A 27,061-nucleotide genomic window follows, 5' to 3' on the forward strand; every position below is an offset into this window, starting at 1 on the left:
ATTTGTGATAATTAATAGTAGCAGACATGAGTGAAGAACATATCTTGACAAATTTCTTGACTTGCCAATGCCTCAACCTGTAAGAACTTTTTCACGTGACCACGATTGACCCGTATTTCTCCACCCTTGCATAGACAGGCACAGTACTGGAACCCTAATTTCTCATAGATATCCTACAAAGTTAACAACTTGTTGCGGTAATTGAAGATCGTTTGACAAGTTACGAGATTAGACTTGTTTCTCCAGATGGGGTCACTGAATCAAAAGCACATTTTTAATAGGAAGCGTGATTCAAGGGGCTCTCGCTTAGCAAAGGAGAAGATTCTTAAAGGAATACAAAATTTCTTTGCAGTTGTCAGGAATTCGTTCACTTTTTTTTTTCACTTCAATTAACAAGTAATTAACTGACCGTTTCAGCTGAGCGGTGCTGCGATTGTGATTTATGACTTTTAATACTTGATTTGGGTATTGCTAAGACCAAGGATAAAGTGGGAAGTACCTGTGAGTGAGAGCTGGGCAAACTAATGTGTACCCATATTTTGAGGTTGTGGGTAGCATATGCAGGAAAAGAAGATGGAACGTATAAGCACCACAGTACACCAACTGCTTGCTTTCTTTCTTTGAACTGTGGTTACCGAACCGAACATCTGCTGGCCGTGCCCTGTCACTGCAATCGGCACTGATTCTTCTTTTCATTTTCTAGTTGCGTAAAATGCACTGTGATTAGAACTTCGAATACTATAAATGACAGCTGAAAGACTGGTTAAGTGCACTAATGTTGTTGTGTTCATGCATAAACACACGAAGAAGCACTTAAGCAAAACAGTTACACACCATATTGCTTTATGGAACCAAGCTATCAATTTGCTCTCTCAATTTAGACAAAGAAATCGATAATAGCTTCATTAATGTTGACATGTTTGCATTACTTCAAAGTGATTCACCTAGCTCGTAGCCTTTAACACAACAAGCACTTCTCTCCAGACTAGGTGAGTCTGCAACGTACTGTTCTTCTTTTTATCTTTTATTTCAGTGGGGTCGTGCACTAGATGTAATCCTGCCCTGTCGCATGTAGGGTATGTGCATAAGATTATGAGAAAAATAATTGCTTTATTACCCGACACTCTAAAAAAACTTTTCATATCATTTCTATCTATATAGTATTCAATGGTAGTTTTTCTGTAACATTTACATTCGATCTGGCTAGAAAATTTCGCTCTTTGAACACACACATAAATTCTTACTATTTTACCTCTTGCCATGATAGCAATAGAAATAAAAGCCAGAAAGAGTAGCCTCGGGTATGGAGGCATCGAAGTGCTTCACAGCTTGCCATGCAATGCATTGTTCTGTCATGAGATGGCCATAATTATGAGTTTGCCTGCCGTAGCTATATTCACTAAATTTCACATATATTATTGATGTAAAACGATTGATTGCGGCTTTCCAATCTGCTAACGAGCTAATTTCCTCCTGCTGATCACAAAACTTACGGACGTGCCATGTGCTCGGCAAAGCACGATTTGAAATAAAAAAGGAATTAATGAAAAATTACAGAACAAACCGTGATGAACTGACGAGTGTTCTCTACAGCAGTACTGTCTGGCATATTTCAGCTCAGCACATTTAGTCATTATCATTTTAGTCAAGGGGTCAAAGATAATGGTGCATAGAACTGGTTCAGTTTTGCGAACCACTGCAGATTTTCATTTCTCCGAACTAGAGCTGAGTAACCTATAGGTCGTGCCGCTTCACGGTTCTCACTATTTTGCCAGCGCGTGCCGCTCTACCAACGGTGGAATAAAAGTGCCCCCCCCCCCCCCTCAATTACCCACCAGGTGGGGCGCGAAGTCTGCCCCATACGTTTACTTAGTTATGGCCACGCAGGTTTTTGACGATAATGCGGCAAAAGGCCCCTGATGTTGCATTCAAGAACTGTTCACTTCCGACATTTACTTCAGGAAAGCCAGGGACCAAAGGCAGGTCATTGTGAGAAGTTTTCATTTTTCAGTATTTCACGTTTTTTTAAATGAAATGTAGAGCATTTTGTCCTTTCGACCCGACCGACGGGGACGGGAGGAGGACTTTGCCCCCCCACCCCCCCCCTCAGTGGGGAACCCTGCGCACGCCTATGTTGTTCTGCACTGTATATATGCTCAAAATGGCTTCGGAATCGTTAACATAGGTGCGCTAGATACCATCAAACGTGGTCTGAGAGCGTGTACCAGTTATGGTTAGGCGTTCCGTGCCACACGCGTCCCGCACTTAGCTACGAGCTGTGCGCAAACTGCATCAGTATCAGCAGCGTGAGCTGCAGTTTTAAATGTACGCGCGTAACTTATAAAAAAAAACAATAAAATTTCCACAGTGTCGTTTGATTAGTATGCTGATGCGGCTACATTTAACCAAACTATCAATCGAATACCGATTGACGCTAATGAAGGTTTCAGCAACAGGTGTGGCGATAACTGAAAGCACCAGAAATTCACTGGGTTCGCGTCTGCACCAATGATACGCTTTTAGATTTTGACGCTCTTGCGCGCTTGCGAGTTTCGAGTTTCGGATACTGCCCAACGTTGCCAGTGGCCTCACTGAGCGCGTAGGCAGCGTAGGTGGGCGCGCCAGGCTGCAACGCGTTGCGGCTGTCCGCGTTCGAGAAGCGAAAGTAGTGTTTCGGTTGTCATGCGTTCGCCGCATCTAACCTAAGTGGGAGATGTCGTCGTCTAAGTACGCTAAGCTCGAGCAAGACTACCAGAAGCTAGTCAGCGAGGTAAGCCGACTTCTTTTTTTTTTTTTTTTTCCCCGGCGTGGAACCACAAAGCGACGCGATTCCGGTACACACATATCCGTACGAACGCCGACAGCAGCTGCGCGCTGTCACGGCTTGCGCCACACGATCGCTCAGCGCTGCTTATATACTGACAGAGTTTGTGCACAGCTTGCAGCTAAGTGCGGGGCGTAAGGGCGTAAGCTCGAAGACCGTGCGTTTGATGGTATCCAGCACACATGTGTTAACTGTTCCGAAGTGGCATGCGGGCATATCCGGCCGCAGTGCGGATCGATGTGCTATCTATTGTGTGTCCAGCGCATTCGGTACTAACGAAGGGCATCGCGCTGGTACGCTATATAGTACTCGTAAAGTTCATGCACGTATGAATTTATGCTATTAACCTTTTAAACACAATGGGGCTCGAGCGCGAGCGCTCCGATATCGTATACTCACGCGCGAAAGCTGTTGAACGATCATTCCAGCTGCTTCACGGTGATATACTGAACCCGTGTGTTATATGTCGCAGTGTAGAATTTTAACACGATAGGAGGTTTAGTTTAGTGTTTAAAGCGGTGATTTGACTTGTTCAATATGTGTTGATGCAGGAAAGCCCGCTTATAAGGCGCATGCAGGCACTATAAAAAATATAAAACTTAAAGAAGCACACTGCAGGAAAGTGCAGAATGAAATATTTTGCAGTAATGAAATTGAGCCATTACACAGTCTGCAGCACATTTAGGAAATACCATCACTCCACAACACGATCGAGGCTTCATGCGCACGATTATACATAGCAATAATACAATATATCACCATAGTGCATGTATTATATTTTATTCATGTCCTCACAGTCGCATGAAGCCTCGATCGTGTTGTGCATTGATGGTGTCTCCAAATGTCCCGCATTGTAATGAATCAACTTTATAGCATGTGGTTTGCCTGCACCTGAGTAAATGTGGAACAAAGTACATGTGAGATTTCTGAAACAGCAATCATATGAATGCATTATGTGATCACCAGTCGATTTTGACTCTAATTATAATGTATACAGAATTTTCAATTGTAAGAATATAATGTGATATAAAAGCCACGATTTGAGGTACATCACTATTCGTTCAATAATTATAATTGTGATATACATTACACACATTTATATTGTTTTGGTACAGGACAAGATATAAGAAAGTTGTACCTTCTAGAAGAGGGATGTGTATATGATTGCATATTTTTGTTTTAATTCAACATTTAATATGTATGGTTCTAAGGAGAAATAAAAGTTATTATAATTAATTGCAAATTATCAGCAACTTATTGGGCTGAAACAAATGCCGTAAGGGCCCGCTGAACCTATAGATATGTACCTGGTTACAATTATTTACTTGTTATTCAATGAAGCCACTGCCATTCCTTTAATTATAGCACACATTAACAAAAATGTGAGATCTATATTTGTATATAATGTGTGTCCTGAATTCATTCCATTTGTCCTGGCAGAATCCCTCTGTCAGTTGGAAGGAAAACTAATTTGAATTGATATTCCTGATTGACTCGTTTTATTCGAGCAGTTTCTGGATTCAAAGATGGCCATGTGCATGCTTCTTTGGGCTTTAAGCCCAACTTCTCATCTATCAATAAAAATTTTTTTAAGGCGAAAATGATTCTGGCTAAAAGAATATTGCCTAACTTCTAGCTTGTGTTGATACTGTCAATGAACTGACTGATGGCTGCACTTTTGCACCCTGCTGTGTCCATTATTCTGGTTCAGGCAATGGCATTTGCATAATGCCAGTACAGTGCACTAGAAGGGAGGTAGTGGGCTCACCGGCGTTGAACGCGTGAATTAAGCCGCCGGTATCTCCTCGCGAGCAAGCGTTGGTCACAGACGCTACATTGATCTCGAGCAACGCTTCAGGTGCACTCGACTGTCGTGACAACTGGTGCGCAGCAGTGGATCAGTAAGTACCATTCGTTTATACGCGTTGCATCTCCCCTATGGCACTGTCGTGCAACAGGTGTCGTGACCGTTGAGTGCGCCTGCAGCGTCTGTGACCACGGCAACATCAGCAGCTTCACTTCCTTTGTTGCTGCTGCCATGCAGTGAGCCCACTACCGCTCGTCTAGTTCACTGTAATGCCAGGTTACCAAATGCTGGTGGCGACATCTTGTGGCTTCTTCACCAACCACAATGTCTTATAGATACATTATTGTGTTCCACCCATATTCCTGTCTAAAATACATTTAAAAAGGCACAGGTTCACGATTTCACTGCTGCCAAAAGTTTGCACCAGCTAGCATTAAAGTAGTGTGCACTCCGTTACTGAAGATTAGCTCAGTGTTTTCCAAGTTAATTGAGCTGTACACCACCGGGTGGCAACACCAATCCAGGCGCTCTTGTTTACGTCACTGGTAACCACGGTGATCCACAAAAGCTATGAAGTTACAACATAAAAACACCTGCATGCCCGGTGGCTGCAGATGGGTGTGCTGCGGTGTCGGTTGGAGAGCAAGTCAGAGGCCCTGCTCATCCTCACACGGGACCTGGAGCAATGCCAGAGCGAGCGCGACCAGTTCAAGCTCATGGCCGACCAGCTCCGTGAACGCCATGGCGAGCTACGCAGGCGCCTCCAGGCCTGGGTCTGTCTCCTCTCTTTTCAGAGCACAGCATTTCTTTTCATGTGTGCGAGCATAGCTGAGCACAGTGCCACGATTCTTGGCAGTGGTTTTAAAGGGCCCCTAAACCACCTCCAATAATTTTGTAACATTTCAAGTAAACACGCATCGAGTTCAGAATGCCATCATGATCAACAATGCCACTCACAATCAACAAACCATCACGATCAACATCATAATAAAAAAACACGGCAGGGCTACAAGTCGTGGACGCCTCACAAATACCAAGAAACAATCTCTTTTCCTCTCCAGGCCTCTTGGTATCCCCAGCGTTGACCATGACATCAACATTCGCTTCTGGTCGTGTCATATCCACAAAAAGAACTTGTTTGTCTGCTCGCAGATGCGCGTGCTCGCCGCTGTTCCTCCTCACGTGGTGAGAAGGAGCGCTCGCTCTGGAGGTGAGACGAACCAATCAGCCGATAAACTGAGCATAGCGAAGGAAAGAGCGAAATGAGCTAAGGTCTCTTGTGGATGATCAAGCACGTGTAACTCTGCTATTACGCCACTGTTTTGAAAAATTCTTACGGCTACACGTTAGTTGTACACTTGTGCACAGTTGCAACACCACAACTAAATTGCGGCCTCTGGGTGGTTGAAGGGCCCTGTAATTGTAGAGGCATCACATGCACTCTTCACCCAGGCATGGCCCGTAATGCATCCCCAGATTAAAAGATGGGCAAGCGAAGGAGGGAAAAAAGTCGAAGTTAAACCGTTAACCATTTCGATATATATTGAGAACGTTTCTCCCCAAAATGCTTATATTTTCAAAATATAGTATTGAGTGTTTTTCTTTTCTGAGAAAGAAGGCTTGATATTGAAAAAAAATTGAAGCTCAGTCACGTTAGTGCAATGAAGTTCATTGTTGCCCGTGGCATAGTGGGCCAGCTGCCTGCTGGTAATCAACAGTAAAAAACAGAGGAAAAACGCTATTTAAAAATTGTCATCATTCTGACAATTTTCATCGTTCTGACGATGACGAATAGCTTTTCCGCAACGACGAACCAACAGCTCTGTTGCCTCCACAGGACACCATTTCAAAAACTCAAGTTTCCAAAAAAAAAATGTGAAACAGTGAATGGAAGATAACGAAATTACCAGGTCAGTGCTGCCATCTGCAAAGCGACGCACAAACTAGCTCGCAAACAAGCATGTCTCATTCAAAACACTCATGGGGAAATATCATGTAAGCACATGAGCTACACTCATTCAAAACAGTTTGGGGACAGTTCAGCAAGTGCAAGCTGTGCTCATCCAAAGCATATAAGAGGTTGAGCACTCCAGATTTGAATGCTTCTGCACGTCGTTTTTATGAAAGCAGCTGTGCACTGTGAGTGACATGGCAATATTACCATGCCTTCAATTGCAGTGTAGTGGTGAAAATTGTGTGCAGCTGGTCTTCTCTGAAAAAGGCAGTGTGTGCAGTGAGAAACTAGTCCAAGATCAGATCTAGCACACTAGTGTGACCAGCCTGAGTGGCTGTCTCGAGCTACTGCTCTTACAAGACCATAACTGCATCATGGCTGGTGGTTTGCAATTAAAAAAAAAAAAACGAAGGGCCACCTTCACAGTAAGAAGATAGTTTCGCTGTAATCTCAGAATAGGCTTACGTGAGCATGATATTGCTGTTACGTTTTTTCATGTACCTACGTTTGGCTGCTTGTTGTGCATTTTTGAAAATAAACCTTGGAAATGAGGCAGGCCCATGCACACATGTGTAACCACTCTAGTAAGCTGGAGGGAACTCATGCGAAATTTTTTTAAAGTGTCCGAAAGGGAAAGAAGGAACATCGTAATATTGGAGTGCTTTACTCTGATCATCTCTGACCTATAAAAAAAAACAGTAAGATATAAATTCTGTGTGCTTGAACATTTTGCGCAGGGTCCAACAGTGGCAAGCGTATATGACACCAAGAACCTTAAAGGCCAGACTGAAAAGGTGAGTCATGTAGCTGAAGTGACTACAATGCTGCAATCTTAACGCAGGAATAGCCATAACATGTGAGAAGTGAACAGAGTTTTTATTGCTTTCACAGTTAACAGTGCAAAAGGACACGGACAAAATAGGAGACCAGACGACACAGCACTCCTGTCGTCTGATCTCCTCTTTTGTCCGTTTCCTTTTGTGCTGTTAACCATGAACATTATCCAATTATAGCTAGTCTAGCTGAGAACAGTCGGTCTAATGGACACATGGTAATAGAACGTGGAACCTGTAGTCACTGACCTTGCACCTCCCGCAGACAAGCCCAGCACATTTTGCATGCCCGTTACTATAGACTAGCTAAGTTCATCGATGGCAGAAAATTCTCTTTTTCTCTCATCAATGATAAAAGCCCGTGCATTGAGGTTTATTTTCATGCGCAGGTCACACTACAGTATCATAATGTACTGTAATGTATTGTAGTGCAATACATTGTGCACTACAGTACTGTAGGAAAGAGTGAAAATGCAAGCCTTGCAGGGAAATTACGCAACTTTCTCCTCTGTGTGACTAATCTTTTTCCCTGTTTTCTGCAGTTAGAAGTATTGTTTTCAATTCATTTCTTATGTTCACTTAATATGCTGATTTCTCCATTAAGAAATTAAAAAAGAAAACGATAGTGCTGGAATGTTTTTAAAAAAATCATTAAAAAGAGTTGAGAATGAAATAAAAAACCTGCTTCTGCCCAACTCAGAGGATCCTTGTAGATGCATCAGCCAAGTAAATTTGTTCGTTTTGATGACACCACTTCAAAAGGCTATAGCTTCTTTTTTTTTTCAACATGGTGTTGTCCCCTTGAAAATACACTTGTTAGCCATTCGGCGAAACACCAGGAGTTCGGGAGACTTCCAGTGACTGTTTGTTTCCTTAAACATGATTACATTGGGGTGTGATACCCACCTCGGTGATGCATGTGTATACTTCTATATATATGTATGTAATTATGTGCATATGTATGTGCAGATATGTTATGCTGCCTTCCTGTTGAAACAAAGGATTGTAAACTCGTCAGGCTGTTTAAGGACACCTTTTTTTTCTTTTCTTCAGTCCCCCCCCCCCCCCATTTGTGCAGAAATGTATAGGACAGCAAATAAATCATTTCATTTTCTAAGTACAATTAACTGTACATCCTTCAGTCTTTTCTGCCAGAACTTACCTTTCACTGCAGGATAAATTCTGTAATTAGTATGTGATCTTGGAAGCCTGCTTCTGTTTGCTTCATCTGCGATCGTTATACTTTTCCTCACTGAAATCTTATAGCGGTTCAAAACCGCGCACTGGTAGTTGGATAAAAAAGAAACCTGTTTTATCAGCTTTGAAGATGAGATCTAGCTGAATACACACAATTTGATCATATTTGCACATATTTGCACATACTTGCACACAATTTGCTTTCGTTTTGCAGAAAGTATAGTAATATGTAGCAATATGAAATACATTGCTGTAGGTGAGAAAAGCTCTTGGAAATTATCCTCTGGTGCGTGGAGGTGCATGCAAATCAGTGAAAGAGAACTTTCACTGATTTCTCAGGTTGTCAGCACGTGTGGATGTGAACACTTTGCGTCCATGGCAGGGGTAATTTGGGGGGTAAACCCCCCCCCCCACACACGCACACGGAAGATATTTCTGGCTACACACCTGCAATGCCATGCACGTGGACGCGCGCACGTTCATCATGTCCAACATATCCAAAAAAGTAGATTGTCTCAGTGAAAAATGTGGTATTACTACTCTAAGGTGAGCATTTTGTCTTTCACTGTGGTGTAAAACTGTTCTGGCTTCGTCTCATCCAGCCTTTGTGGCAAGTGTTTTGTGCTAGAACACATTAAAATATGTGAGGAACTGTAGCTTGGTAATTACAAAGGCTTTCTAAAAGCACTTTATTTTCACTTGTATGCCCCATGTTGACATGCCAACCCCTGCACGTGTGGAATTTCATGGAATTTACTTCCAGCTCACCTTTCAGGAATCTGCACTTACAATTAAGTGCTGCATAAATGCTGCATATAGCTGTTACATCGTTACAGACAATCAATAGCTTTAGATTGGGATACCTAGAACTTCACATATAAAGTGCCTTGGGTTGTTGCAACTGCATGTGCGTCATACACTAGTTACTCAATGGGTTTGCGTTCCAGCCCCTATTTTTAAAAAATAGTATGCGCACCTAAGCCATCTTCCAAGTTCCGCTGCATTGACCCTTTGAAAATCAAAGCGCAGTTCTCTCACATTTTGATTTACGAGGGGCAAACCCTGTTCTAATACATCAATGGCACACTTACACAAAGCAAAGGAACCCAAAGCCTTGGTACCCAATTCTAAAACTTTCAAATGTGAGTTGAAGTATGCTTATGGCACTTTATATTTATCCTATGTCCAAATGCTTATATTAATTTTGTAGGATTATAAAAAACATACGTATTGAAAGCACTTTCGTGCGCTGTGGCATTGCAACACTTTGTTATCACTTCGTGTTGTTTGTTTGTTCTTACCTTTCCACATCAATAGCTTGCAGGCTGTAGATTTGCCACTCCTGATGCAGCAGAAGATGACAAACATGATTACAACAGAAAAAGAATACTCAAAAAGTACGGCCCTGGACCTTAATGCTATGTGTGTGGCCAAAAGCAATAATCGTAACTGCCCTCTACCGTTTGTGTGCAGAGCCTGGCACAGCTGCTGTGTGACTTGAAGGAGCAGAACCGACGGCTGCAGTCGGAGAACGAGTCACTCAGCCAGAAACTCCGTGAAGCTCTTGAAGATGGCAAGGTGCGAAGATTGTCTTCTTTTCACATGCACGAGTGACGGAAGAAAAGTTTGAGTAATCATGGAAGCTTATGCACAATGTGTGGTGAAGCAAGGCACCAAAAACGAAACGTTCAGACGACCTCAACGTTCCATTTAAGTGTTTTTAATGGCACCCGTCCCTAGCGTTTGGTGAATTTTTGGTGCACTTGAGTACACCTTAGGTTAACTTGTGGTCGTCCACTTGCATAGCTTCAGTGTACACATCCAATCTACTTGGTGCTGCTTGTTCACCTTCGTCCACTTCATTGAGTGAGCTGATGAGTGGAAGAAGACGGTTCTGTAGTGGGTACAAGATGGCACATCCCCGCGAGAAAGCAGTCTGCTCTTCAGTGAACTCATTCAATTAATTTTCATTAATTATCCTGGCAGTTAATTGGCCCTTATCTTTACTAAAGTTATACTCTGGTATCATATGAATCCTATACAACTCTTAAAAACCATTACCTCCTTTTTATTGGGGTTTCGTAACATTCAAGCAAACACGTAACTTCCAGTTGGCTGGGGGCAAATTCCAGTGTGCTGCCCGACAAACATAATGTTGGTAGGTGCTGGCGCCATAAAAATAGCATTCTATGTTTTGATCATCCCCCTAGCGTCATGTTTTACAGCTGAACAGTGCACTGATAAGTAGCATGCCATAAGTTGAAATTCACCCAGCAATCTATCACTTCATTGAGTCATCTCGACTTGCTCAACTGGCTAGCTCTGGTGTTTGAAGCTAACTGATGCTATCGGAACGCAGTAACAGACACGAGTGCCGATTAGCATTTTTATACGGTACGTTTGCCCAGTGAGAATGATGTAACTCCAGTTCTTAACGTTGCTGTCTATTGAATGTTCTTCGATTATTTATTTAACGGAGCAAGAGAGTGGATACTTGCACATTTTTTCTAAGCCTTTGTAAACTTCCTCTCAGGGTTCACCATGTATTGTGTCACTCATAAGTGTGACCTGGTTTTGTCAGCACCAGCAGAGAAGGCTAGGTGAAGTGTTATTATGGCACCATTTGCCATTAAGCCTAATAATTTCTAGAGCTGTGCGACAGCAAAATTTTGGGTGCGAAGCAAATTCGAATATTGAAGTGTGAGTGCGAATCGAATAGAATATTTTTCGAATATTTCTCAAATATTTTTCGAATACTTCGAAGCGTAATTGCAGAAAGAAAAGTTAGAGAGGATTCCTAAGCGTATTCTTATGAGATAGCAACATGAAAGTGTTTCTTTTCGCTAGGTTGATGAAGCACAGGCGGGGTGGTGTTTCATAGTTGTCTTATCAAGAATGAGGCAATGTAGAGGCCGAATTGTATTTATGTACATGATTTGGTGCAACCAAATAGGCAAAGATGTCATTTCCTCAGCCTCTCCTCCTCTTTCAACTTCTGTGGAAGCCCAACTGATGTGGTGGTCAAGGGTGTGCTCCCTTCAAGTCCGGAGTTGCAAATCTGCCTCGTAGACGTCAATATATAAGAACATCTGAAATTTTGGATGCTTGAAGCCTTCGGCTTCCGATTTTTCGGACTTCCTGCCCAAATTTCAGGTCCAAAACAGCATTAATTGAGCCCCCACCTCTGTCACATCTTTCATCTCCATGCTGGAACCAGCGTTTTCTTGAGCTAATACATTTGCGACCGTAGCGGAGCTTGAAAGGCAGCTTTGCCACAATATTGGGTGTGATGAGGTGAAGCATATTGAAAATATAGGGACCACTTCCAATCAGACGTTGACTGTCTCTTGGCTAAGTTCGACCGTAACGGAGCTTGAAAGGCAGCTTTGCCGCAATACGATAGTGTAATGAGGTGAAGCATATTGAAAATCTGAAGGAAAAAACTTTCAATCGGACGTTGACTGTATTTGTTTTTGGGAAGTTCGAATAGTTCTAATAATAAAATTCCAGTGTGAATCGAATCGAATAGCAACCACTATTCGAAAAATATTCGAAATTTCGAATATTCGCACACCCCTAATAATTTTCTAATTGAAATAATTTGAATGTATCAGTTTGGGCATGTTGTTGCAATACTGTTGTGAAATTTAACCGCAGACACGAAGTGGTAAATGAAATCTTTTTGTAAGGTTGTTAGAATAAAAACACAGGTCATGGTTTTGCTGCTGTCAAGACAAAACATGCACATGGTAATTGTACTAGTATATTACAAGCCAACTTAGGTAAGCCTAACTGACAACCTTTAAGTCTTCTTTCAAAGCTTTGTTATCACAGTAAAAGCTCGTAAATTCGGCGCTCGTTAATTCGGAAAATCGGATAATTCGGGCACATTCTCTGGTCCCGGCCAGCATATACATTGTTTAAGGCATCAAACTCCCGTTAATTCGGTCATATTTGGCCGCAACCCGGTAAATCGGACGATCCTCAAAGTGCGTCGAGCGAGAAGCGCCACAAATGTGCATAGGTCGGCAAAAAATGTGGAGCTCACCAAGACTCACTCATGAAATATAGTTTGCCCTTAGAGCTCACTCGGACTCAAGACTCACCAAAATGTTCCTCAACTGAACTCACTCGGACTCAGACTCACTGAAATTTCTCTCAGCCAGACTCACTCGGACTCAAACTCACCAAAATATTACTCGCTTGGACTCACTCAGACTCACGGCACTATCCGAGTCTGAGTGAGTCGACTCATGAGTCCGTTAGCGCATAATTGGTTTTTTTACCATGGTGTTAATGCTCTTCAACACCAATATCTCGCATATTTGGTGCTCTACTTGGGGCCTTTTGATCTCGAACCTTCAAATATGAATTATCATTGGTTGCAATCCAGTAAGGACATTTTTATTGAAAGTGATGGCTCTTACGAGATATTTTTATCAGGAACTTCCTCTGAAAGAGTGTGCGGGGGGAAAGTCAGCCTGCCCCCTCCCCTCCTTCTACGTAACTGAGGCTTCTGATTAATAAATATTGAGCTGGTGTATGAACGCTAGTGCTTTGAAGTATATGTGAGTCGGCGGGAGTATAAAGGTGAGCTGACATAAGGCTGATAGTAATGATGAAGTTGTGTAGATAGAGCCATAGGTCAGCAAAGAAGTGTCGAGCTCACTCAGACTCACTCAAGAAATATATTTTGTGATTATAGGGCTCACTCAGACTCAGACTCACCAAAGCTTCCCTCTACTGGACTCACTTGGACTCAGACTCACTAAAATTTTTTTCAACCGGACTCAAGCTCACTAAAATATTACTCACCTGGACTCACTCAGACTCAGACTCACGGCTCAGTCTGAATCTGAGTGAGTCAACTCATGAGTGAGTTTGCCGACCTATGCAAATGTGCGACGCAAAAGAGCGAAAATGGCGGTCAAGGAGAACCCAAACGAGGTAGGTCTGTCCACATGGCTGTCTTCATCAGTTAGTGACCATGGTTTTGTCCACATCCAGATCCAACGCTCACAAGCTACCTTTTGACCTGATGCAATGAGCGCGCAATGTCACAAAATATGGCGGAAGCTGTTGAAAATGAAGAGCTTTCAGCCGCAGTCCGCATGCTGGTATAAAACTCGCTTGCTGCATCACAATGGACGAACGATCAGTTGCCGGCCATTTTGTCTGCAAAAGAACTATCGTCACGTGCGCTTGGTGGTGTTGGTAATAAGGGAGGGGTGCAGAGCATGTTTCGGGCTAACTCAACACGGGAGTCTTGTTCTGTGATCACATAGTGAACGAAACTGCAGGATCGATGACAAATATTGCGGCTTTTACGTTGCTCTTAAAGGGCCCCTCATAGGCCACATAGCAAATTTTAGTTAGATGCTGGAAGTTGTTGTGTGCCGAATGAAGAGTAGTATGCCACAAGAATTTTTCAAATCGGTTCATTACGAGCTGAGAAAAACAATAATTTGTAGCGGCGCGAAACCATGATGCGAGGAGGCGAGTTTCAAACCCTTGCCACTCGCCCCGTGTAGCCTTAGCAAGTCAAATCCCTTCCCTACCCTCTTCACTTGACACATACGCATGAACACGTCATGCGCATGCATGGTCACTTGCGCATGACGTGCCCGAGCCAGCCCGAGCACGCGAGTGGCGTTGCACGGTCGCTACCTTTTTTTTATGTAGCGGCCATGGGCGTTTTGTCGGCGTTCTCTGTGGTGTACTGCCTGTTTCTGCGGGACGGGCATGCAAGTTGAGAGATTCGTACGGGCACGAGAGTGGCGGTATCATGAGCCAGTGGCGCATTAACGTTTACTTGGACGTGGTAGAATAAATGAGCATAATGAGTGCTCGAACGCGCCAGAACATCACTTTCGTTTCCAGGGCTGGCGTCTGCTCGATGCGCTAACCGCGGGGAGACGAACGCATGTGAAAGGGAGGCACATCAGCCCCGCATCTCGCTGCAATTCAAGAAAAAAAAATGAAAAAGACGCACACATTGCCTTTGTGCGTCTCATTATTTCTCTCAAGTTTTATTAATCTATTCAAGCAACAAACATTCAAGCACACATTGCCTTTGTGCGTCTCATTATTTCTCTCAAGTTTTATTAATCTATTCAAGCAACAAATTGCACAAACTACACATGTCGTGTCAAATAATTATGGCATTGTCACGTGCTACTGTTGGCGACGTTAGAGCACAGTCGTCTACGTAGAGGAGCGACGTCACAGCACTACCATCTACGTAGGGCCATTTTCTCATGTACGTCATCCCCTCATTCTCTAAAGCGCGCGCCCGCGAGAAGAAGGGCAAGCAGCGTTCACCTTGAAATTTGACCCATTTCCACGGCGCGTAGCGTTGCAAATTTTGGCAGACGTGATCGTGAACGCGCAGTGTATGCATTGCGCTCGTCAGCTCAAAATTGTCAAACCTGGTGAGGGGCCCTTTAAGCAAAATAAGGGCAGGATTTATGTATTCAGCAAGAAAATGATAGTATATTGATGTAACAGGCACTTGTTTACTGCTTTATTGGCACTTTTGATAAATTGGCATTTCGTTAATTTTGACATTTTTTCCGGTCCCGTGAAATCCGAATTAACAAGCTTTTACTGTATAGCATGAAGCACAAAGGCTAAACATGATCCACTTGCAACTGCTCAAGCCTGAATTTACATTTAACTGGGTTTAACAAACAACAAGTACTTCTCTGCACAATGATCAATCCTTATAGCATGAGAGAAGTTACCCAGTAGCTAAAAAATGTTTATTGTTCTTTTTGTTAGTGTGTTAATGTTCAGCTGGCGTTTGAACATACAAACTCGGCTTTGAATGTGTGCAGCTTCTGCGAGAGCAGGTGCAGGAGCAGGGACGCAGCCGCCGTCTGTCTGACCCGTGCGCCCAGTGCTCGGCCAAGCAGGACCGCCAGGAGCTGGTGCGACAGCTCGAGGTGTTGCAGTCAAGGGTTAGTGACCCTGTCTATATCGGAGTTCTTCAATCATACCAGTTGCGAAACTCTGTTCCAAAACCCGGACATGCTCCTGGTCGATTCTGCGGAGCCCTGCAGATTGTCACGCCATCTGGGAGAAGCAATACAAAACACTAGAGCACTGCGGCGCTGCCCCTGCATGCACTTCTCACAAGCTGCTCAACGTCGCACGCAACGCTGGTGTCGTCGCGACCATTTATTAGTTTATTTTTTAGTCAATAGATGACATGACAATCAGCAGACCCCCGCTATTTCAGCCAATGGTGTGTCCGGATTTTGATACATGGGACCTATGGCGAATTTCCCAACTCGTATGATTGGAGAACTCTGGCCTATATATTGCTGCCATGGCGTGAGGTTCTATTTGCAAGGTCACTCACGGGGGAGGGGGCCTTTGCGATACGCATTCACTAAGCAAAGAAGTAATACAACTAAGTGATTCTGGTACAATATTGCTTTTGCAAAATTCATTTTTGTGGAAGCTGGCATGGTGAAAGAAAGTACATAAAAGGGGGAAAATGTATTGCAGCAGTCCTGGGTTTAAAGGGACACTAAAGGCAAATATTAAGTCGACGTTGATTGTTGAAATAGCGATCCAGAAACCTCGTAGCGCTGCTTTTGTGCCAAGGAAGTGCTTATTTTGAAATAAAATCACGTTTTTAGTGGTCCGCATCGCGTTAGCGCGCTTCAAATCTCCCGCCTGAAAATACGACTCTCATACGTCACTGCTGCCGTGCCCAACGTTGCCCGCTTTTACTGCGCGGCCGCCGACACTAGTAGCAGCCGAGCGGAAGTAGCGGGACCCACAGTAGCAACAACGGCGCTGCGGCAAGGACTTGCTCGGATGGGCACATTCAAAGCCGTCACGAAGTTGCGGTTGGTCTCGTAATCCTCAGTACGAAAGTGCAGCGAGCACACACGCAGAGGTTTTGACTGTTTAGCACACTGGCGCAATGGCATGACACTAAGCCACTTCGAGCGTAAGGGTTCATTCCGCGGCACCCAGTGAAAAGACACGCCGGTTTCCTTGCTGCAGCACTGGCGTTAAGCACCATTCGGGCATCCGGCAATATCACACGCATGCGGCATTTTGTCGAACTTTCTGTCAGAGCGACTTTCACGAGCGTGCGAAACACGCACGGCAGTACGCGATCCCGAAACTACCACTGAGACGGGCGAGGCACAGTTCGGCGAAAACGGAACCTTTGAACCATGTTTGAACCACGCGCGCCGTTCCCCATGCAACGCCACGGAGGTTTTGTTTTCCATGAATCAAGCGGAAACGAACAAACAGCATTTTATTACGTCTTTTGATGCTCGGAATGTTCTTTTTTTACTGCTGCTAGTTTGATTACTAGTTTTTTATTGTAGGCCGACTTCCCTACGTCATCGGGATCACTTCGAAAATGTCCCACTCGTGGCGCTCATCATGTGATACATTTAGCTTAATTTCTCGGTAAGTAGGGCACTGCTGTTGATAATATTGCCGTTTTAGAAGTTGTCATACATTGGGCTTTCACTCTGACATAAATTGTTATTTGCCTTTAGTGTCCCTTTAAATTACAGACCAGGACAAACTTTGGAAAGCACTCTTCTGAGAGAACTGGGTGTTTTCTATATATCTTGCTGCAAATGGGACGGCATCGATTTCTCCCTTTAAAAAAAATCTGTTTTTATCATACAGAAACACCTTTAAAAATAGCTCGTAATGATGCTTAGAAAAGTACCCTAGTCCCGAAAATCACGCCTGTCAACATTCTAAGAGATTGAGACAATTAGTCCCAATGGCAGGCTTGAAGACCGTCATCTGAGGAGGTATTGACCTAATACCGATATGGGGAAAAAAGCTAAAGCTGCTGATTTTTGCGGCTTAATGAATTCTGGCAATTTCACCTATAAAAACCACAACTGAACAGTGGAAGAGCGCAACTACGTTGTTGGCAGGGACCCACAAGTGACACAACTGCTTACTTACCCCGTCACCATCAGGCAACTGTGCATATCTTTGCCTGGTGACATCCCCGCAGTGCTCGATGCTGGAGTGCGACCTGCAAGCAGTGCTGGACGAGAAGGAGGAACTGGTGCGGACGGGGGACGCGTACCGGCAGAAGGTGGACCGACTCAACCTGCAGCTCAACCACGCACTGCGCGGAGGTGCCGACTACGTGCCGCTCGACGTCGATGCCTTGCTCATGGAGAACAGGTGCACAACCACATGACATTTTTTCTGTGGTTATAAAGGCCATTGTAGTGTTGTGGGTGTCAGCACTGCATTCATTATAGCAGCAGTTGACAGCAGTCACTGATTTTAAGTGCCATCTTGTCGAGGCAGTGTAACTGTTGACAAGGTTAGTGTGGGATTTAATAGATTAAAATTACACGTCTGCAGCTGAGGTAACCGATGGCCAGGTGTTATTCATCTGTGCCAATTCATGCATTTTTTTTTTCGTGTAAGTGGAATGCAATGCTAAATCCATGCATCCCATAAAATAATTTTACAGTGTCGTGCAAGAAGAGGCGGCACATTTGTCTGGAGGGCTATTAAAATTGCAGTAACCTGCAATTTTGATAGCCCTCAGCCATATGAAAATGGGCCCATGCAAATGGCTCATGCGGTTCACCTGCCAATGGTTTTTTCTGAACATCCAGTTTTTATCCATTGTAATGCCACTCAAGAACAAGTAATTCTAGACAGCATTTTACATACTGAGAGATGGATTTGTTTTTAATGACATATTTGGCTGGCCATTTAAGCACTTTGGCAGAGTTACAAAGTACTTTTAGGAAGTTATGGGAGATTTACTGCAAGCTCAGATAATAAAACCAAATTACCATTCCTGGACCTGCTCATCGCTGTGAAGTGCTATTTTTCTAACTTTCTAAGCATCACCAGAGTCCTCCTGAATCATCAGTCAGTTGAATATCCGGTTATCACTATGATATGATTACAAATTTTGACTTTTTTAAACACCCTAAGAATTACGAGTGACTGAGGAAACAGGATGATCCAAGATAAATTTTCGGTGCAACAGCTTCTGCCCTGCTTTTTTTTTTTTTTTTATCCCAGGTACATGCACGAGCGACTGCAGCTTGCCCAGGAAGAGAAGTCCTTGCTCACGGCATCGCTGAACAAATTCAAGGTGGGTTTTCATCGTAGTTAGAAATAACTTGCGAAAGAAAAATCTGGCACAGCTGTAGTTCAGCTACCGTGGGAAGCATGGGCAATGCATAAATTTGTCTAATCTTCGTGCTTGTGGCTTCTGATGTTCTCATGGCTTTGATTTTTAATAACGGAGCTGTTTATACTGGCCGTTAGTCTGTCCATCATGCGCAAAAACTCGGCCTGGCTTTGCATAGCCTAGGTAGTCTAAGTCAAGTCGGCGGGCATACACTACTGAAAGCAGATATGTGCCAAGCAGCTGCTAACATAGCCACCGATGCCTAGTGATAGCTAATCAATAACCAATCGATAATCGGTCAATAACCAATACATTCGACAAAATGCTTGGATGTGCTTAGCATGGCCCAAACGCATGACCAATACCTTGTGATAACAAATTGATAGTCAATCAGTAGCTAATCGATAATTGATCAATAACCAATACATTATAGAAAATGCTTGGATGAGCTTAGCCTGACCCAAAAATGCATGAACAATACGTTGTGAAAACCAATCGATGGCCACTGAATAATTGATCAGTAACTCATAAATTCTAGGAAATGCTTGGTTACCGTAGCCATGTATAGGTAGTATAGTATAGTAAGGGGTGAAAAACAAGGGTGAGGAGGAGGGAAAGGAGGAGGTTAAAGCATATAGCTTAGTTTTCTATAGTGTAGTACAGCAAAGGGTAGGCTCTGCTGCTTGCTCAGTCTTTGCACCACTAGTACGTAGCCGCCCCAATTTTTTTTTAAATGCTTGTACCTTTCCAAATTTTTGAGCAATTGAAGTTTTCTTCAAACGCAGTAGGATGATGGGCCTTGTGTAATTATGGCATAGCAAATTCTTGCATTTACAGATGTGATGTTCAATTCAATTCAATTTATTTCCCATCTTACAAATACAGGTGAAGGGGTTTTTTTTTTGTAGGTAAAAGCTGCTTAAAGGCAGCTTGACGAGTCTACAAACCTAAAGTACAGCAGGGAGGCAGTTGTAGAAATTATACAATTCAAAAACGTAAGGATTACATAATTATACAAGGATCACCTGATAATACGCAAATCAACACTATGTACATATAAACAAACTTAAACCGAAACTGAAGCCATGTTATCTAAATACTTAGCGTGAAGTTCTTTGCGAGTACAGGTAAACAGATCAAAATCAGTAAGAGCATAACTATTCAGCAGAGACGGAAAAGTATAATGAAGGCGTTCTTTTCCAAGGTTAAGTCGAGGTGTCGGCACGAACCATTCTTCACCATGTCTTGTTAGGTAGCCCACTGATTTGTTCCTTAGTTCTGCTAATTTCCCAAGGTTACTTATATTCTTTCTTATTTCCGATTTAAAGAGCTAGTTCTACAATGTCTTCTAGCACAATTCTTATGGGGATTTTTGGCAACTTCTTTTCGTCAAACACGTTGTTGTAAATGAATCGGTTAATGGATTTAAAGGAGTGGTGACAGAAAACTTGTGAACCTCTGTTTTTTGCTCTTAATCAATGGCTACTGACTCGATAATAGCGGCAACGAAACTCATTTGCCCCAGCGCGAGACTAATGTTTAATTATATGCTCGTATGTTACGACCGGAGGCAGTTTTGATTTCGAAGAGCACTCGGTAGCCCCGTGACGTAGATGGTCTACTTGGTAAACAAGACCGCAAAAACTAGTGACGTCACTGGCCAGCTTCTGCTATGTTGTCAGTGCTGCTGTTTCGTTTGCTGTGTTGAGCAGGTGTTGAGCATTGCGAGTGCTTGTTTCCTCGATTGTCAAACTACGTTGCTTATCTAGTGCAGTGATCGACGAAAGACCTGGCAGGGGTGTAAAAATCAGTAAGAAAAGCTCGATTCACTTTGCGAATCTCGCCGGTAGCTGCGATTTTGTTCCTGTAGTCGTTGTCCAACTGAGGCAACGTTTTCCGCCAGGCTTGTAGTAGCCGCAGCATTAGACGTGCTGAAACATTTTCGCTCCGATCATTCGTAAAGTAGCAGGATGAGAAGTGACGAAGGAAGCATTGAAATCACAACATTGGCACTCTGTAACAGTGTTTATGCGTAACATGCAAATGACATGATGTACGCTTTACTGACTCGTACCTATATCGGGCAACGCCGCGTTCTCAAGGCATACCAATCCCACGTACGCACGTCGGAGGGTCGAAGCAGTTATCTGTCCACTACGCAATATGATCCCGGCTGCAAGAGCTTTAGTTCGTCTGTAGACTTCCTATCGTTTGCGGGCACCTGGTTACCGGAGCTGCTGACGGCTGCAGCAGTAGCAGCAACTGCGTACAACTGCGGAGCCCGTAGCGACATTTTGTGGCGTTTTGTCCAACTACAATAATCTTTTTTCGATTTTTTCCGTCGCATTGTAGTTCTTGTCAGGAAAAAAAAGCAATGAGAATACTGTGAGTTGCTAATTATCTCACTGCAAATGCTTTACATAGAATCAGTAAGCGAGTAAGTCGCTGTGATGTTATATTGTAGGTCTCTGGTAAGGATATGCATCATCAGGTGTCGCTACCAGCGTTGTCTGTCTCGTACATGCCTCCGGTAACCCGGCCAGAACTCGTGACGTACGTGGTATCCGCTCGATGACCTCATCGTCTTTTGCTTCTATTTCCGATCCGGCACTTTCACGAACTTCAAAACTCAATTAAAATACCTTTTAGGCTGTATTTGTGGCTGATATTGTACAGATGGCACCTATATGCACCCATTAGTGTGATTCAACAGTCAAATGGTGTCCGAATTTTAAGTGCGAATGCACTTTATAAGCGACCCTGAATCCGCCGTCCCATAGCAACGGCGCGAGGAAAGGAGAGGAGCGTCTGTAGCAACGGCGCAGCGACGTCACACCCCACGTGACTGCGCGCGCTTCGCCTCCTCACCGCGGTTTGCGCGGGCGCGCGCCGGCTCCGCACCGCTCTTCTAGGTGGCATTGGGTGCAGTGCTTCGCCGCTCCTTCTCTCGCCGTTCGCTCTCTCCCCTCCCTGCGCCCCACTCTCCCGTCCGCTGGCTGGGCGCCTCTCGAAATGTGTGCTCGAGACGCCGCTGTGAAACGCCAACGGCGACCACAAGGCTGAGATTATGGCCGTCAGGTACAATGACAACACAAACAGGTGCTGATGAATGTGTAAATAAATGGTTACGGTACAAATCCTCGTCTCGTCATTAATTTACGCCATTAAAATTACTGCGCCGTGTACTCTCGGCGCAAGAAATGCATTCGCATTTCCTCACGATTCCCTTCGGGGAGGTGGGGGCATTTTTTGTGTCACCACTCCTTTAATGGGAGACGTGGGTCTTGAAAAGTGTGTTTTTAATAGTTGGGTGAAAGGAATGAAATTTATTACACTTATTCGGGTTTTTCTGCAGATTCCAAATCTCTGAGTAGATTTTTGATAGCTGCATTAAAACAAAAGATATGCTAGTTCTACAACGTCTTCTAGCACAATTCTTATGGGGATTTTTGGCGACTTCTTTTCGTCAAACACAAAAGCAAAGGATGTGGCAGGATTGCCAGAAAGCTGGTCTAGCCGGTGATGCTATTTATTTTCTTATAATGTTGTTTACCAAATGATAATTCTCGATAATTATAAAATGTATGAAGCAAAACTTTTTCACTTATATTTGCGTCCGTTTATTTTGCATTCGATGTTCGATGAAAACAATCAAATTAGCATCATCGGCTAGGCGAGCTCTCTCGCAGTCTTGCCACATATTTTGTTTTTGTGTTTGACAAAGCAAAGTTGCCAAAAAGTACCGTAAGAAATATGCTCTCAGAAATTGTATAACTTTTGTTCTAATGCAGATAATAAAAATCTACTTGAAGATTTGTAATCTGCAGAAAAAACTGAATAAGTGTATTAAATTTCATTCAGTTAACCCAACTAATAAAAAAAAATTTTTCAAGACCCACGTCTCCCCTTAAGTCACAAATCTGTTAGAAGCCTGAAAGACCAAGTCTAGGCAAATCAACGTACTGCCCGTCACTCCCACGGCGGCTGAAGTGCCAAGTTTGCAGCTCCCATAGACAGTAGCTCTAGAGTTTTCTCCAGTAGATCCATCCCTCTGTCTTCCATCCATCCATTCATCCATATGTGTGTCCATCCATCCATGCTTCCATCCTTTCTTTTCATCTGTCCATCTGAATATATGTTACAGGCCCAACAGTGGCCATTGAGCAGGGATGCTCTATGATATTGTTTTCTCTATATAAAAAATATGATATTTACAGAAATGTTTGTAGTGCATTCTATTACGCAATCTCTAGTGAAAAATCATTTCATGATGAGCAGGGCAAAAAAGCGTCCCAACTAACTGTCCATCCATGTCCGGATAAGCCATGGAACAAGTAAACAGCAAAAATGACAAATTGTGGGTGGAAGCATGCAAGGCTAGTTTGTTGAAGGAATTCTTGCAGTGGACTATAAGATTATGATAAAGCATGTTTCTAGAATGCCACAAAAGTCACTCTTACTGAGGCCAGAAGGCTTTGTGAGCTAGCAAAGCCAGAAAAGCAAATGACTGGGTTGCACTATCATCTTGATGCTGTCACACTACCTAGCACACCATGGCTTTGGGAATGTCTGCAGTATCACGGAAGAGACTACTTTAAAATGCCGGGCAAGCACCTTCCTTGCCCCCCTTAGCAAATCGAAATTACCTCCAAAGTTTACGGGGGGCCTTTCCTGGAATGCCACCAAAATGCAGGATGGTGGTGGCAAAGTTTCCACACCAGAAAAAAAAATGGAGTGCACATGGACTTCCTCAGAAGTGTTCTTGCTCTCGTTCGTGGCACGGTGAATTATAACAACAGCTCATAAACACAAGAAACACAAAGGTAATGTGATAAGAACACCAGAAGCATGGCATGAAAGCACCTCCGATGATCTGCCAACGCAACAGCTCTAAGTAACAAACGTCAATCTCAGAGGCCTTACTTTTGCCGACTACGCAGTCATAGGTACCATTTTTGAATACAGATCCCGAAGGCCATACTTTGGCTCGCGGGACCCTGAAAGTCATCGTGGGTGTCTTTTGCCAAGTTTGGAGTGTGATCATTATGCGTAGAAAAAAGAAAAAAAAAATTTCACGACATGTTTCAGGCACAGGCGCTTAGAGAGTGGGCTGCTAAGCAGGATTGGATGGGATTCCAGCAGGCCAGTGTTGTATAGATGCAGTGCGTGATCGGGGGCATGGAGCGGGAGGGAGGTGAGGTGGGGAGCGCTTTTTTGGAACAGCGTGAAAACTTGAAATTAGGAGGAAGAATTGTGGGGGCGCTTACTTAGAATTTTATGGTATAGTGTTAACTCCACAACAATACTTTAAAGGAGGATACTAATGTAGCATTCTGGATTCAACCTAAAACTGTTTGAAACTGTTTTTTTTTTCTGCGAAAAAATGGCTCAAATGCACAAAAAATACTCCGAGATACATGATGGCAAAATGACATGACAATGCTGAGGTTTACTCGTGAAATTCAGCATAAGCAAAGAGCAGTGACCTCCATTTCCCTCTAGGAATCAACCTTTTTTTTGTGATATCAATTCAAATGGACAGAATAATTTGGTCTAAACTGGCTTGCATCTCTTTAAAGGCTGAAGCTGGTACTCCTAACCTTTTTTTCTTATTTTAGGGAACCTCAGTGCTTTTTATGAGGTTTTAAAGAACAGCTGTGCCCTCGTTCTTGTGTTAAACAGGAAAAAGAAAAATCTCAGACATTCATGTTATTTGTACAATACAAAACAGCCATGTTTGTATTGTACAATGTGTTGTATTTAATTTTATAATTTTTTTATTACAACTGTCGCATAAAATGTTGATTTTTTCCTCCGTAACATTAGGTGGTTGATCCCGGAAATAACAACACCGCTTCATCTGACTCCATGCTGAAAAACAAAAAAAAAAAAAATAATGAAAAAATATGTATATGAAGCATATTGCTACAGTGCGACATATTTACAATGTATATTTATTGCTTGTACATGGGATAGTGCACCTTAGCCTACATCGGGGGTGCTATTCTGGACATTGTTGAAGTTCGCCATGTTGTCAAATTCCGCCATTGGTCAACTCCGATTGGCCCAGAGGGCTGCTACGGCCACTCTGATTGGCTTAAAATGTCGCCATTATAAAATTTGATAACATGGCGGAATTCGACAGTGTCTATAATGGCACGCCAGCCCTCTCTAGTGCTGTCTAATATGACAATTAAAACACGTTTGTGTTTGTAAAGTATTCACAAAGTAAAATTACAGAGAACTTAGCAGTTCTTAACAACTTATGTTGACACAACCAAGCCATGTATGCAGTGATGATAACACTAATAGCATCTGGGGTTTTACGGGCCAAACCACGACATGATAATTGGGCACGTCGTAGTGAAGGGCTCTGGAAATCTTGACAATCTGGTGTTCTTTAATTTGCACTGACATCACACAGTACGTGAGCCTAGCTAGCATGTTACAGCCGTGCCCTCTTGTTAGGTTGTGTGAAACAGTGAAGGTTTTGTACGTTAAGCTGCATTTGAAAGTTACTAGAGGTGCTATTAGTTAGACGATGCACATTTTCCATTTCCTGCGACAACAGAGCTTGGCAGAGAAGAATCGTGGTCGTGCAAGCACAGCAGCCCTGGCCGGGATTTCTAGCAAACAGAGTGAGCACTTTGACTCGCTTCTGATTTTGTTGTTGTACATGCACTGTGCAGTCTCTTCCAGTTATAAGTCGTTTGACACTCTGTGGTGCATGTTTTTGCATCCACTAAATATGCGTTGTGTAAACAAGCTAATATACTTGAAAGTATGACATTGAAGGTTGTTCAGCGCTCACAAGCAAATGTGGGACACAAAGTGCATGGGACATACACTGACTGTCAACTAATTTTTATTCAGAAAAATATAGAAAGTCGTCAGACCACATGACACATGCTCAAAACAATGCGGAGCATCTTTGGCTCATGCCCCCTTCATTCAACATGTGCATAATACTTTTTATGTCAAATTGCTGCATGTGCTGATAAGTTATATTCTTTACCCTAAAGCCACATCAGTGGCAGATTGGCTCATGCAGTCTTTGTTTTTTCTAATGTGAAAGGCTTCAGTTATTTCTATTCCTACAAAAAATGTCATATTGTTGAAATGAATACTTGCTAACTAGCTCAGTTTTCAGTCATAAAGCATTTGAAGGTATGAGCCTTACGAGTACAAATCTGGATATTAATACTGGAGAACCCTTTTGTCATATCTATGAGGGAAACTCTAAGAAATGCGACAATTTTTTCATGCTGGGAAATTATTTTTACTGTGTGTTGAGCTATAATAATAACAAGGCAACATGACCATTAACCATTTGGTTTATTGGTCAGATGTTAGGAATATGAATCAGATGGCAGGAATGTATGGTAGTGCTCGTCCTTGTGCCTTCTTTTTCCTCTGTCTTTGCCTTTTCACGTCGCATTAAACTTGTTACCGTACCATGTAGCCGAACTGTTGATCTTATAGGAAGATGAGTATATGTGACAAAGGTGAAAGGCAGGTATTAATGTGTGGGCTTCTGCTCACTTTAAAAGCCTGCATCTATGTGAGTGTAGGTGGTTCCCATGCTAGACTTGGGCACCTGGCTGAGTATTGATAAGACAGTACAGGCCATGCTGCTGTTTTTTGTAAAGATGGTGCCGCACAGCAGGTGCTGCGACCACTTCCAGCGGCAACACTGGAAGCTAATGGATATGAAAATAGGAAATTTTTGTATGTATTAGGTTCCTATCTGCCATCTGTAAAGTCACCCTCCCATTTCTAAAGTCATGCAAGAAATGGTGCACGTGCAGAGGTTCATCAAGCTGCTACAAGCTTTCGCATGGCTTATTAGAATTGTAATGCTTTCTTGCCCGTTTTAGTAGCAGTAGCTAGCCGTGGTGCAATACAAAATTGCTGTTACAATAATTTTTCCTTCCGTTGATGCATTGACTTCACTCAGGGTGCATTCATTCCACTGGTGACTTGCAGAGCTTGCACAGATAAGTGCGACTTGGGACCAAGAAGCGACTCGCTACAACAGACATTCCCAACAGCTTGCATCACCTGCCTGAAGTGCCTCGTGATTCGTGTTGTCCTTTGCTCGCAATGAAATCACCTTGTAAAACATGAAGACAAACGTGCTGTTTCTGTGCGTCTAAGTGGTTCATAAGCTTTGCCAGTGCAGTCGTGCAACTGACCCAAAACCGTCACTCCTTTTTAAGAAAGCTATTATTTTGACTACTGCTTCCCAGATTCGCAAGTTGCAAATGGTCGCAAGTGGTCAACG

General features: G+C 43.2%; 1 protein-coding gene across 2 annotated transcripts in view; it reads left to right on the plus strand.

Moving 5' to 3' along the window:
- The first annotated feature begins 2,606 nt into the window (after positions 1-2,606).
- Positions 2,607-27,061, plus strand: part of LOC119386622 (coiled-coil domain-containing protein 149) — a 35,223-nt gene continuing 10,768 nt past the window's right edge. Inside the window, exons 1-8 of one of the 2 annotated variants that reach the window (XM_037653908.2) lie at positions 2,607-2,770; positions 5,246-5,404; positions 7,323-7,379; positions 10,089-10,193; positions 15,452-15,574; positions 17,626-17,801; positions 18,666-18,738; positions 25,349-25,415. In XM_037653908.2, coding sequence (XP_037509836.1) covers positions 2,714-2,770; positions 5,246-5,404; positions 7,323-7,379; positions 10,089-10,193; positions 15,452-15,574; positions 17,626-17,801; positions 18,666-18,738; positions 25,349-25,415 — 817 coding nt within the window. In that variant the 5' untranslated portion in view covers positions 2,607-2,713. The remainder of the gene's footprint in view (positions 2,771-5,245; positions 5,405-7,322; positions 7,380-10,088; positions 10,194-15,451; positions 15,575-17,625; positions 17,802-18,665; positions 18,739-25,348; positions 25,416-27,061) is intronic. The other variant, XM_037653909.2, reaches the window with a different exon arrangement.

The sequence above is a fragment of the Rhipicephalus sanguineus genome, chromosome 3 (genome assembly GCF_013339695.2).
Source record: "Rhipicephalus sanguineus isolate Rsan-2018 chromosome 3, BIME_Rsan_1.4, whole genome shotgun sequence".
Classification (NCBI taxonomy): domain Eukaryota; kingdom Metazoa; phylum Arthropoda; class Arachnida; order Ixodida; family Ixodidae; genus Rhipicephalus; species Rhipicephalus sanguineus.